This window comes from Bidens hawaiensis, unplaced genomic scaffold, assembly GCF_021521415.1.
Source record: "Bidens hawaiensis isolate Kalapana, Puna unplaced genomic scaffold, B.hawaiensis_p1.1 tig00002212_1, whole genome shotgun sequence".
Taxonomy (NCBI): domain Eukaryota; kingdom Viridiplantae; phylum Streptophyta; class Magnoliopsida; order Asterales; family Asteraceae; genus Bidens; species Bidens hawaiensis.
Window position 1 is genome coordinate 48297 of NW_027491118.1, and position 14682 is coordinate 62978.

At 33.3% G+C, this 14682-nt stretch overlaps 1 protein-coding gene and 1 pseudogene across 1 annotated transcript; one reads left to right on the forward strand and one right to left on the reverse strand.

Annotated features, from left to right (window-relative positions):
- The first annotated feature begins 1822 nt into the window (after positions 1-1822).
- Positions 1823-7003, forward strand: LOC143610578 (uncharacterized). Its single transcript, XM_077085022.1, has 12 exons — positions 1823-1928; positions 2001-2062; positions 2746-2806; positions 3116-3199; positions 3290-3403; positions 4107-4460; positions 5034-5440; positions 5526-5625; positions 6069-6128; positions 6236-6322; positions 6422-6550; positions 6623-7003. The coding sequence occupies exons 2-12, from the start codon at positions 2004-2006 to the stop codon at positions 6923-6925; spliced, it is 1758 nt and encodes a 585-aa protein (XP_076941137.1). The 5' UTR covers positions 1823-1928; positions 2001-2003; the 3' UTR covers positions 6926-7003.
- On the reverse strand, positions 6977-7677 carry LOC143610587 (STS14 protein pseudogene; annotated as a pseudogene).
- Between the last annotated feature and the right edge of the window lie 7005 nt (positions 7678-14682).

A 14682-nucleotide genomic window follows, 5' to 3' on the forward strand; every position in this document is an offset into this window, starting at 1 on the left:
ACAGCTGGCGTACTGCGCGTAAGGTCTTCATCTCTGAGCATGGTGGGTCCTGCGGAACCAGTTGGTCCTTGCGCAAACGTCCCTCTTCAAGGTGAGTCTTGCGGGTCCAACTGGGCTCTGCTGGGACCTACCTCTTCAGACACCTTATATGTATGATGTGGACCTCGATTCTTCGAATAACCAATGAGATCTTCATACTTTTATACTATAGGTTAAGTATTATGTGTTAATGAATTCTCTTTTATGGAGCAAGGCAGGAGGCCGGGGATGGAGAAGGCGAGATGAAAGGTGATGTGGTTGATGTATAGGATTAAAAAGCGGGAAGGAAGTTGCAGGATGAGCGGGAGCCCCACCTCGTCTATTGGGACAAGAGACAGGGGAGAGCGAAGGAGTAAACGTCAAGCACTCTACTAAATATTGTTGTAACAAGTATCATCGAATAAAGTCACATTTCATAACATTGAATTTTATTGTTATGTGTGACACCCATGTCATGATAAAAATGCAAAATAATTAATGCTTAAATAGCCCTAGTTGCAGTTAGCTTTATTCACGAGCCGAGCCAAGATGGGTTGGTTTGTAAACATGCCAAATCGAAGTCATCCTGACTTGTAAACAATCCAAGTCGAAATGATCTGGTTTATAAACATTAAACAAGTCGTTTTCGAGTTACCATTTTTCAAACTCTTTTCTTATGAGTTGCGGTGAAAACTTATTTCTATCTAAAAACAAATATTATTCAAGTGATAATTTCTCTAGCACATCACCACTAAAACATTAAAAACAGAAGTAAAATCCCAATTATGAATCTTAGAACACCTTTTATGTCCATCATTGACCCTTTCCCCTATAGATGATGTGCTTCAAATTAAGGAGAGTGTTTATGATTTTTTATTTGAACTCCTTATAACTTTTTGTCATAAATTAATCACTCAGAATATCTTTACTTATTAATTTATTCTCTCATAACATAAACAATCCCAAATAACCATTAACTTTTTACAAAGTTATAAGTTGATGAAAATAAGAAATCTCAGACACCCCCTAACAGGGCTGTAAATAAACCGATGTTCGTTCGCGAGGAATTCGTTTATGTTCACCCGTTTAATAAACGAACCGTACATGGAAAAAAATTCCGTTCGGTCAGCTTAAGGAACGAACACGGAAAGAGACTGCATTCGTTCAATAGTGTTCGTGAACGTCCAGTAATGATTATACTTTTTAAAATTAATATGTAATCATTTCATTAATGTTCTTTTGTTCATTAGAGTCGTTTTTGTATGTTTGTCCATTAATGTTCATTAGTTTGCCCAATATGTCCATTAGGATTTAGGGTCCATTAGCGTCAGTTTACAATATTAACGAACGGACACAAACAAACTCAATTCCTTAATAGACAGACATGGACACAAATTTTGTTCGACGGAGTGTCCGTAAACCATCTGACTATCCGACAAAAGTTTAACAGACGAACACGGACAAGGTCTCGTCCGATTCCCTACCTCTTGACTTAAAACAAATGCACACTAATATTTAATTTCCATTTGCATACATACACCTTTTAATAAACAAACCGCATGCCAAACAAGTCCAATGTATATAAATGGCAGTATGGGACAAAGGTGGAAGAAGATGGTCACCAACTCCCACTTCTCTGCACCTCTAAAAAGCACAATGTGTTCAACGCTTTTTCATGTTTCCAATCTGTAATCAATTGCAGTATCCACAACTACAATATACACTCATCTTTGTTCTTCTTTCAACAAAAAGCCCACAAATAATATACTCAAAAAGAAAAGCTTGATTTCAAAGATGTTATATAAAAAGTTGTGATTTTTATCTTGATTTCAAAGGGTTTTTGTGGGCCCACTTGTTGGTTTTCATTTATGTTTGTGGGTCTGTTAAAGTTTTGAACTTGGATACTGGTGGTAAGTTCTTTATGGTGTTTTATACTCTGGATTTTTTTTTTTTTTTTTTGATGATGATGGTGTGATGTGCAGTAAATGAGTTGTGAAGAGTGTAGTACTAGTTCAAGCATGGCTATGCACAGGCGTTCTAAAAGGTACTTAATTTATTATTTATTGTGACATTTGGTGCATGATATATTGATATTTGATTGATTTCTTGAACTGAAAATGACGTGAAATTTTGGTTGCTAAAAGTAGGGGTGCAAACGAGCCAAGCCAAGCCAAGCCAAGCCAAGCCAAGCCAAGCCAAGCCGAGCTCGAGCTCGACTAGGCTCGAGCTCGGCTCGTTTCAAGCTCTATTTTCAAAGCTCGAGCCCAACCCGGGCTCGTCTCGTTTAGTATTTATATCAATTATTTTTTATATAATTATAATTATTTTTATATATTTTTTTCTATTACAATTTATGTATAAAATAATATATATCATGTAATTATTTTTATTTATTTTTTCATAATATTATATATATTAATTAATTATTATTAAATATATATTTTACAAAATTATATAAATGGCATGCTCGTTTACGAGCCGGCTCGAGCTCGATTAAGCTCGGCTCATCGAGCTTTTTAACGAATCGATCTCGAGTAGCTCATGAGCAGCTCGGCTCGTTTGCACCCCTAGCTAAAAATGTGATTTTTTGGAAATAAAATGTAACTTTTTGAGGGTGACTAATTTTTTGTTTAGGAAATGAGGATTATATTTGCTATTTGGTTTAAATTATAGATGTTTAAGGTGAAAATAATTTTATGAAGTTTATTTTGTTTTTAATATTTACAGCTTTCCAGACAAGAGTAAATTCAAAGAAGATGTAATGGAGCCTTCTAAATGTTATAAGTTGGTAAGTATGCATTCACTTAACCTGTTTATGATCTTTAAGAAAAGATTCATTTTTGTTTTAAAAGTCAATGTGATGTGTGGGTGTGTTTGACTATGAGGAGTCAAACTTCAGATCTCAAACAGTCAAACTTTGTGTGCATTTGACTGTGGATAGTAACAGTCAGCATATTAGATATGTTGTAGGAAACAGTATATTATATAAAGTTGCAAACTTTTGTTGAAAATTAAAGAGTTAGTGATTTACATAAATAGTCTTGATCATTTATTTTAAATGTTTAAACTTATATGTTATATGTAATATATATATCAGGATAAGAGTCACTCAAAGAACTGTAAGGTTGCTAAGAAGAATCACTTGCCTAATTCCAAAATCCAGATGTCATTAGCTGATGAGGTACAATTCTAAACATTTCTTAAAAAAAAGAAAAAAAAACATTTTTCACAAACTTTTAAAATTTTACAACTTTTTTTTATTTTTTTTCAGATATTGCAGCTTAGAAAAAGGCTACAAAACCAAGTTAGTGTGAAGGGTGCTTTTGAACAAGCATTAGGTTGTAGATCTTCTAATAACATCACAAATCAAGCCTCTACTCCAAAGGTAACTTTAGACTCCAGCATAGTGGTAGGTTGTGAACGAGCCGAGCCAGGTTGGCCTCGGGCTCAAGCTCAAACTTAAACAAGCCAACTCGGCTCATTAATTATTATAACAAGCTGGAAAGTCAAGCTCGGGCTTGGCTCACAAAAAGGTCAAGCCGGCTCGTTAATTTTTGTTACATATATTGATATATTAAATACAAAAAAAAAACTTTTTTAACATACACATGACACAAAACTTATGATCTATAGAATTTGTAACATTGTATGCATTATTTTGTTTTTCTTTTCAATTTTTTAAAAGATTTGAGGGCATATTATATGTATTATTTATGTTTTCTTTCCCAATCTTTTTTAAAGATCAAGAGGCATATTATATGTATCATTTTTGTGTTTTGTTTTTAATTTTTTTGAAGATCGAAACACGTATTTTACGTGTTATTTTTTTCAACTTATTTAAAGATCAAGAAAATATATGTATCATTTTTTTGTCAATACCATAATATGTTATTATTATTAATATCATTTGGGGTTTCAAATAAACGAGCCAATTATCGAGCAAGTCACGACCCAAGCCAACTCTGCCTCAGGCTTGACTTGTGTATAAACGAGCTTTTTTCAAGAAACAGCCGAGCTTTTTGAATAGCCTTAATTCCATGTCTGCGTTAACCAATAGACGAACTTTTTTTTTCTCATAATGGCTGCAGTCTGCAATAGAGCTGATTAGAGAAATTGCGGTTTTGGAGTATGAAGTATCACATTTAGAACATTATCTTCTCTCATTATACCAAAAGACATTTAATCAACAAACTTTATGTCCATCATCACCATCAAGAAATGATCAAAACTTAAAACCACCATTAGTTACGCCACGAGGGAAGCTTCTAGAAACTTCGAGAGCCGATATCTCATTACCACACAATCACAAAACATTCTTTGAAGACAATGTAGTGTTAGCTTCGAGTGTTCAACATTGTCACTCTTCGATAACAAGAACACAACCCGACATTGTTGACAAATCTTTATGCGCGTGTCACTCTCAACCACCATCTATGATGGAGGTAAGTTTGATATTTGACATAAAAATATTAACTTTCATTGTAAATTGTTAGTTAAATACGGTTTTAGTCTCTGTGGTTTGACGCAAATAACTCATTTAGTTCATTAGTCTAAATTTGACTATCTTAGTCCAATGGTTTCATTAAATTTTGTCTCTTTAATAAAAGACAAAAATACCCTTGTAATAATCGTATAAAATATAAAATACTTTATTCAAATTAAACATAAAATACCATCACCGAAAGACTATAGAACTTTATTCGTATTAAATATAAGAAATTTAAATACCCGTATATTATTCGTATTATAGTACTTTATGTTTAATACAAATAATCTAAGGGTATTTTGGGTATTTTAGTAAAAAGTTAACAGAAAATTTTGGAAGGGGTTAGTGAGTTGGACTTTAACTGATACGAAAATGAAACTGTTTGACTAAAAAAGTCAAATTTAAACTAATGAACTAGAAGGGTAGTTTGGTCAAACCACACCGTTATGGCGTTATTTAACTCTAAAATCTTATATATAATAAGATGTTCAAGTTAATGACTTTATATGGTATTATGGTTCCTACACAGTATGCGCATACGTCTTCAAACATAACGAGTCTAGCTGAACATCTCGGTACCAAAATAACCGATCACATTCCCATGACACCAAACAAGGTTTCAGAAGAAATGGTGAAATGCATATCAGTTATATACTGCAAGCTTGCAGACCCCACATTAACTAACCACGGTCTCTCATCGCCTACATCATCGTCATCATCCATGAACACTTTCTCACCAAAACACTTGCCCGACATGATGTGGGGCCCGGGGTTTAGACGAGACGCGTCGTCTTTTGATGTGCAGTTAGATAACCCTTTTTATGTTCAAGGGGTTAAGGAGTTTAGTGGACCGTATAATACTATGGTTGAGATTCAATGTCTTTATAAAGATAATCAACGAGTTAGTGAAGTTGAAAACATCTTGCATGACTTCAGGTGATTAAATTTTATGAAAAAAATATAAAAAATAAAAATAAAAAATATTTGCATTGGTTTATTTTGATTAAATTTGTTGTTTTAGGTCGCTTGTTACTCGATTAGAAGACGTGAATCCGAAGAAACTGAAGCATGAAGAGAAGTTGGCATTTTGGATCAATGTGCATAATGCATTGGTGATGCATGTATGATTTTTGTTCATTAAGTTATATTATTGGTTTATTAATATGATATTTGAAGCTAAGCAGTTAATGCGGAAAAATATCGGATATCGGACCGATATTTGAGATATCAGTTATCGCAGTGGGATATCGGTAATTTTAATATCATGCAGAATTTATATATATTAACAAATTATCCTTTTGCAACTAGCAAAACACTAATAGTTGTAGCAAGTAGGAACTGATTAAGACTCAAAACACTAACATTAAACACTAAAAGTTAAAAATTAAGACTTAAAACACTGATATCGGGAATATCGGTCAAATATCAGTCAATATCGCTGATATTATCGGTACTAATAAATAGACCGATATTTTGACTAAATTTCACATGAGGACCGATAACCGAGATACCACTGATATTGATTGCATAGATTTGAAATAATATTTTGTGTTGTTACAAACAGGCTATTTTGGCATATGGAATCCCACAAAATAATATGAAGAGAGTTTTCTTACTATTGAAGGTAATGCTTATATGTTGTTTTATGCAACTAATATCACTAAGTTTAATAACATGTTATTACCAATATGTAACACTAAACTTTCTTATATTATGTATGGGGTGATTTAGGCTGCGTATAACGTTGGTGGTCACATAGTAAGCGCGGATGTGATTCAAAACCACATTCTAGGATGTCGAATGTCTCGTCCCGGACAGGTAAATCCCTACTTTAGATTACATAAAATATGTTAATGTGACATTTTTATAACTTTTGTTATTCTTCTACAACACAATATTCCTAACCCGTGTATGCAGTGGCTTCGTTTATTATTATCGTCAAGAACAAAACTAAAAACAGGAGACGAACGACAAGCGTACGCAATCGATCATCAAGAACCGCTTTTGCACTTTGCCCTATGTTCCGGATGCCATTCTGATCCCGCGGTACATTTTATTATTATTATGTGACCAACTTATTTAAGTTACATATGAATTAATGAACCCATGTTGTAACAGGTTCGTGTTTACACACCAAAACGAGTTTTCAACGAGCTAGAAATGGCTAAAGAAGAGTTCATCCAGGCGACATTCGGTATAGGAAAAGATCAAAGAATTCTTTTACCAAAAGTTATCGAAAACTTTGCGAAAGATTCGGGTTTATGCGCGACGGGTGTCGTTGAAATGGTCCACATTTGTTTACCGAATAATGTTAAGAAAAACATAAAGAAACATCATTTGGGTAAGTTAAGGAAGAAGATTGAATGGGTTGGTTATGATTTTAGTTTTAGGTATCTTGTTAGTAAGGAACTTGTTAAATAATAATATGTTCTTTGTGTTGTAATAAAAGTTGTACATTTAAGTGATGATAATAATATTGTTATTGGACAATAGAGTAATATAACAGATAATAGAGTACAACTCATTAATGCATCACATTCACATGCTACACATTGATCACCTAAGTCCTAGACATTAATTATTTAAAAAAAAACAAAATAAAACAAACAAAAATATTATTTTAATTTTTAATTTTTCAACACAAACTTAGTAGCTGGACCGAACCGTTGATTAATAAGGGCTTTCTCCGATAACATTTCCGGGGGGATTATAAAAGCAAATGGCTAACGTTGATTGATCCGGTAGACAACTCGCTAAGGCGCACCCGACTTCTAAGGTGTTCCGCCACACGACTTGCGTGTACACCCCGCACCGATGATCCGGTGCACACGAATTAGTATCGTGTGTGTAATATTGCTTTTCAGCTACCCAATTATCCACAACCTTCCGGGGGGTGACAACCTCCCCCGTGGCCCACAGTTGGTTGCCACCGTACTTGCCGCTCGTTAAATTTGCGAAGCGGCAGTTTTCTCGGTCCCTTTGGAACCGCACGAGTAAACTAGTGGGTTTGGCCAGCTGGAAGTTCCACTTTAGCGGGCTGACACCCACGTCGGCCCGCGCTTGGTTGTGGGCGTCCAGGAGCCGTCTGGCTGTATCACCACCGCGGGTGGTGGTTGCGCAGTGGTGTGCCATATGAGTACTACTAAGATTAAGATTAAGAGAATTTGCTTCATTTTATTTTTTTGGGTTGTATGAGAAACAAAAGTTTGATTTGGGTACTTTTTTATATTTGGGTTTTGATTGTTGATGGACGATATTGCCCTTAGTTGGATTGGTTTGTTGTGAAGTGGGAAATGGTTGTTGAAGGGTAATATGGTCATTTTAGTTCTTACAAGCAAATAAAGTAAATAATATTGTGTTTATTGACTTTGGGCAGTTGGCAAATGGTACCCACGTGATGTGGTTTTGATTTAGCAGCCGCACGTGAATTCTTTTTGGAAGTTACTACTTTTGGTGGGACAATAAACCTAATCAGAACTCGATCAGGTCGTAAAACCCGATTTAGCAGATCCGGTTTTGTTTGGATCGGATTTGTCGGTTTGGTACATATTCATATATATAGGGGTTAGATCCGATTTGAGAGAAACCAGTTTAAGATCCGGGGTTTTGAGCTAGTGCTTAGTTATCGTTAATGTAGCCCATTTTATCGTTTTATCTAAAAGATAACTGTTTTTTTTACCATTAAGACCGCCCAAATGACCCTTTTGTCTACGATTGTCGGTATATAGATACCAATATGTTAGTTTAATCTTATTGCTGGAAGATATTGTCACCTGTAACTCCCACATTAATACTCACGTGTTATTTGATTATTATTAATTTCATTAATTCATTAATCATATATGGCAATTCAATAATAGTATTTATTTGTCATCTTTAAATATTACATTTTTTAAATTATCTACTATTAATAGATGTTAGTTATAATTTCAATGATTATGAATGAATCAATTTATGATTTTCCTTAAGTTACAAATTTTTGTTATTTATATAAACAGTAAATTATTAACATCATGCAATTAATTTTTATTAAGTATTTTCCTAAACTAACTAATATGATCTACTCATTTATTTGCTGTTAAGCTTGTATTTTAACTATTTATTAAATATTATATTTTAATTCATTACTCGTGTAATACAGAGGATTCAAGCTAGTCTCTTGTAAACTCAAACACGCTCTCTAGTCTCTCAAACTCTCAAAGGCATCGAAATGTAATCAATCAAATCTTCCGCTGGTTCTTTTTGTAGTTTTGAAAAGAAAGCTTAAAAACAAAATAAAGTCAGTTTATTTAATCAAATCCGATACCAATCCGATCTGAAACCGCTATTTTTAAAAAACTGGATTCAATCAAATCCGGTTTTGACCATTGTTGACCAAATCCAGTCAGGTTCTAAATCGTTGTGCATTTCTAAATTAAATTAGGCTTAAGGGTCAATTCTTTTGGAGTTTTGGGTATAAAGTCAGGCCTTTAAGGGGATAGATGTTTACTTGTTGGGCTTAAGGAAGCCCATTTAATAAGCAAAAAAAAGGCCGATGATTTATAGGCTTATCCAGTCCGGTATGAGGTGAATAATGTACTAATGTTAGTATTTCTATGGTTTATTGTCGGGCTTTTTAGAGAAGAAAATGAAACAATTAAAACCCAAAGATTACCATGTCATTGCAGGCAGGGGTGGGTCGTGTGATAGGAAAAACAAGTTAGGGCTTTAGGCCCACAATTAATTAAGCCTCCAAGTTAAAAAAACATTATATATAGATATATTATAATAGTTAAGTAAACTCAAAGTATTGGTGTGGTGGTAGACTTGTTTATTATTGAAGTATAGGTTATGAGTTCAAAACATGTATTAAGCAAATTTTTTTCCTTTACAATTGTCATGAAAAGATCACAAAATCTTGTTTCGATTTAGGTCTCCACATTCGTTGAGCCGGCCTTTATTGCAAGATATGATCCCTCATAGAAGTCTCGGTCGCTGTTTAGGACCCGTTCTTGTCGGGGCTTGAAATTTTGATTTAAATTATAACTTTATAAGTAACTTAAGCCCATTTTATATAACTATAAGTATAAGTCCAGTTCACAATTCACAACAGGTATTTTTGAATTTTAACTTAAGCCCCAATTTTTTATTTAAGATATATGGTTAATTCAATATCTAGGGCCACAATACGAATTATTATTATTATTATTATTATTATTATTATTATTATTATTATTATTATTATTATTATTATTATCACAATTACCATTGATCTTTGAGAAAATAATTATATACAAGAGACAACTTTCGTATACTTGTATAAAGCATCCGAAATCTCAGAGAACGGCCCTGGTACCATAGATGCTCCAATGGATCCCGCGTTGTATATGTTCTTAGAAAGATAACTTTTGTCTAATTATTCCCCCGACAATCCCATCACTTGAAATAAATAGACCATATGATGCTAATTAAAAAGCATGATGTGTTTGTTTCACTTCAAATGGATAGTTGAATAGGATCGAGTAGGTGCAAGGTTCCCAAATCAGGCAATATGAACCCACAATACCGAACCAAACGAAACGAACTCGTGTTTTCGATTTCCATTGGTCTTTGTTAATGCACGAAAACCGGACACTTGTGTGTATGTAACATGGTAATGTATACACACCAATAATATGTAAAACACTACTCACACAATGTGCAACAAATAGCCATACAGTTGTGTTTGATGTGGATTTTGGATGATGCCATCACAAGTGTAGTTGTGCTAGGTCGATAGTTGTGGTTAAAGAACTTGCTTGGGAACGACAAAAGTATTTATAGTTGATAATACGTCAGATTTTGTTTTGTTTAAAAAAAATAATAAAGCATGAATGTGACATAAGTTATAATACAAAGATGTTGTTTTTGTTAATAACAATAAAAGTAGTGGTTAGACTCTTTTTAAATATGTTTCATTAAAAAGTAGAGTTTACATTGATATAGAAAGAAAACATGCAACAAGTTGCGCTTGTTGGGCGAAGCCTTATTAAAAATGGCTATAATGTCAGTCTTTTCTATAGAAGCAGTCAACTGACTTCTGAAAGAATTCGCTGCTATGCCCAAAGAACGCTTTGGTTTAGCATTTCTCTCCTTTTTTTTATTATTTTATTCTTAAATAATGTAAGCTATAACATTCATTATCCATTCTAACCTTGAAATTGTTCAGGTTATCTCGATAAGAAAGAAGACATTGATAAACTATTATTAGTTCAATTCGGTAGAACACCGACGAGAGGAACGTTTTTTCACATAAGCATATGATTGCCCCTCAATCGGGCATGAGTACCTTTGTTGGCTCTCTTATACGAAAGGTACTGGTCTCTTTTTGTGGTTCTTATCTGCCTCCGATCCAACATGGTAAAACCATATCATAGCGATTGATTGCTCGCAGAACACGCTGATATATCACGCTTTCACGAGGCCTATTTTTGGAAAGGGGGGCCTTTTACGGGCCTTCTCTAAAATAGAACTTTCATGCTAGAGCAAGAACTAGCATGAAAGTTAAAGAGATAGGGTCCCAGACCAATTGTCGCTAGCCCATTATAAAATGTTGATGATTTTCCCTTCATACATCGCAATTATTGCAATGTTGGAACAAGTAACCCACAAAATAGTAGGTTTCATCATTCCTAAAGAACAAATTAGGGAACAACGACCTAAGATTTGTGGCCACACCATTACTTAAAAGAATGGGCACATGTGTAGAAATAAGTGGAACATCAAAGTTTCTAATTTACTTGTTTTTTAGTGTGCTTCATTTTCCAAGCTTTTTTTTTTATTATTTTTAATTTCATTATTAATATTATTATTATTGCATTCTTATGCATTTATAGATGTGACTTTTATTTTAAAAAGTATCATAACTTAATTGTGTAGTTATTTATGGTAATGATGTTCAAAAGAAACAAAAAAACGTTTTTACTATAGGTGCATGTTTCAAAACATATACTCAAGCTAAAAATGTTGATATCATGCGAATTGGAAAATAAAAATTGTTGTTTATAGCTAGCTTACTATAAGGCGAGTATGTTTGGTTCTACTACATCGCAACAAGTTTCACTTGCTTAAAAAGTTATCAACGATCTCTAATAAATTTGATGGAATGATCATGAGCGAGTGATATCGGATGGTATCGTTGTAACTACCATGACCTAAGGCGAAAATGATGTTTACACACTTTTGATCACTTCAAAGTTCAAATCATTTCACTCACTTTTTATAAGAAAAAGAGTTTTGAGTGCCTCTTGTTGGTGGGATATTTTCCTATAGAGTTTTGAGTGGCTTTTTGTTATGATAAAACATGTTTGCTTAATAATGAAATTGGAATTATAATTTTAATAAATGTCAAATAATTCAACATTTTGTTATTGGTTTTGAATATAATAGTATAAGATCTAATATCGTTCTAAACATATTATTGGTTTTGAATGAAGACACAAACTTGTAGCAAAATCGCAAGAATCATATAACACATTCCATGTTCATTCTAGTCAATTAATATAATAGTATAAGATCTAATATAGTTCTGAACATATTATTGATTCTGAATTAAGACACAGCCCTGTCTATACAGTGTCTTCTAGGTAAATGACCATTAGTCCATTACCGAACCGAGACATTGTTAATGCGATTTTCGATTATCAATATGGGTACTTTAATAGATCGTAAGTGTATAACTATAATTAAAATTTTGGTTAATTTAGTGACTTAGCACATTCCAAATAAAAACAAATCCTTCAAAGATAATACACATGAAAAACACCCATACATGATAACAATGTTTATATTAAATTTCTATATCTATTACACGTTACAGAAACTTCTCATATAACCATAGAATTATTATTATTAATTATAATATAAAGTTCTTATATCAAAAGCAACATCTTTATAGTAGTAACCCATATGCCACGGGTAAAAAGGTAACAATATTCCCAATATGGTAAAAGGTATAAAGTGAAAGGCTAAAAAACGACATTGTCGCTAGGGTAAATCACCTTCACATCAATATGACCATTTTACCATATCTACAAAACCATCCAATTTATAGCTTTTACTCCGGTATAGCACTCAACATAACCTTAAAGTTACTTTTTTTACCACCACCAGCACCAGCACCAGCACCAGCACCACCACCACCACCGCTCTTTCTGCTCAAACCGATGATTTGAACATCTGCCACCCTACTAGAACTCTTCACACGTCGTTTTTCAGACGACGTGGTGAAGCAGATATTTTTTTTAGTGTGACGGCCAGTGCTGCTGCATTTTGCAAATGCAGCACTGGCTTTCACTGCTAATGCGGCCATCTCCTCTGGCTGGAGGGGATGGTGCAGACGTTTTAAAGGTAGGGCAAAGTAAAGTTGCCCTGGTTGAAGATCCTCGTGGTCTTCAACTGGGGCAATGACGTCGTCAAAGTCCATTTCGTCCGAGTTACATATGAAGGTGGATGGGTACTTGTTGAGGATATCGGAAACGTTGATAGGGTGGGCGAATTCGTGTAATTGGCCATCGGGTAAGATTAGCATTCCCGTGGTGACCGGGGTTGTGTGGCATGAAGTACAAGCACCCATGGTTGCATGAGAATGTAAGGTGGGTGGCTGGGTGTATATAAAGGGTTGGAATGAAGATGGCATTGTGAAATGAACCACATGACAAGTTGGTAAATCTTAGATAAAATAAAACATTCATGTCTTTAAGATAAAATAAAAACTTTATAAGTGACTCAATAGAACAATGATACTTTTTTTTAAAAAAAAAGGAATGATACTAAATAGAAGAATGATAAAATCTTAAAGAACCACATGACAAGTTAGTAAAAAATCCTAGATAATATAACATTTCATTTTTTAAGATAAAAGAGAATAATGATAGAATATTAAAGATTAAAGAACCACATGACAAGTTGGTAAAAAAATCTTAGATAATTAAAGCATTTATGTTTTTAAGATGTAAGAAAATGATCTATAAGGGAAAAATGATAAAGTTTTAAGGAAAATGTAATTTGATATTTTGAATTGAAGTTAAATGAATTAAAATGACTGAATTTAGATAGGGAGAATTATAATTTGTGTTATTTTTTAAGAGAAAACGAAATCAAATTGAGATGAGTGTTAAGAGGAAAAAGACCGTCAAAGTTAATTTTAAGGCAGGATTATGTTGAAAAGTCGGATAAACCGTCTATGACTGTTTGTCATAATAACCGATCTGTTATAAAAACGTCTTGTTGTTCATATTTGACATGTTTTAACGAATTAGAAGTTATGCAATTGCTTTTATCCATTGCTCCAAATATTAACTTTTGAATTTGCTCCAAGTAAAGTATATATCGGTAAATATAAATCAATAGTCTTTCTTCACTATGGCGATTATATTTTGATTTATTATAGTGCTTTAACTTCTTAAACTATTTTTTGTTTCTTTTTTGTATCTTTTTTGAGATGACATCTCATATGAGAGGACAACACAATGCCTTATAATTTATGTGGTTACAAAATTTACTACCAACAAAACAAATAAAATAGAAAACAAATGCCATTATCACTATAATAAATATCACTATAATAAATTGTTAGGTAACATGTCCCTATAATCATTATCATATTTATAGTTTCATTATCATATTTATAATTCTCCCAGATAGTTTTTTCTTCTATGAATTTTGAACACTAGTTGGTCCAATTCTATATAAGCATCCACCTTAAACAGCTGGTCCAGTTCTATCCAATTTAGATATACCAAAATGCTACAACTAGAGCTATCAGCTCGTTTATGTTTACTGAGTTGAAGCGTGAGCTCGGACTCGTCTTGCAAAAAGCTTGTTATTCGACTAGTTAACTCGTTTATTAAGATTGTTATTTAGTATATTAGGAAAATTAATGTTGAAATTAGTATTTTCTCAATATTGAATTGCAAATTTATATTTATATCCATCGTTAAAATTTGAGGTTGCGTAAGATGCATTTTAGAAGCCAGAGAGGGAAAATATGTCATTGCTCGTAAGTTATAAGTTACATAATTAAAATTTGAGTTAACTTAAAGAGCCAAACAATCGACGCTGCCTTAATGCTCGACTTGTAATGTGTGCTTATAAATGATACATGACGTTGCCTTGATCGAAGCTCGACTTGTAATGTGTGCTTATAAATGATACATGTG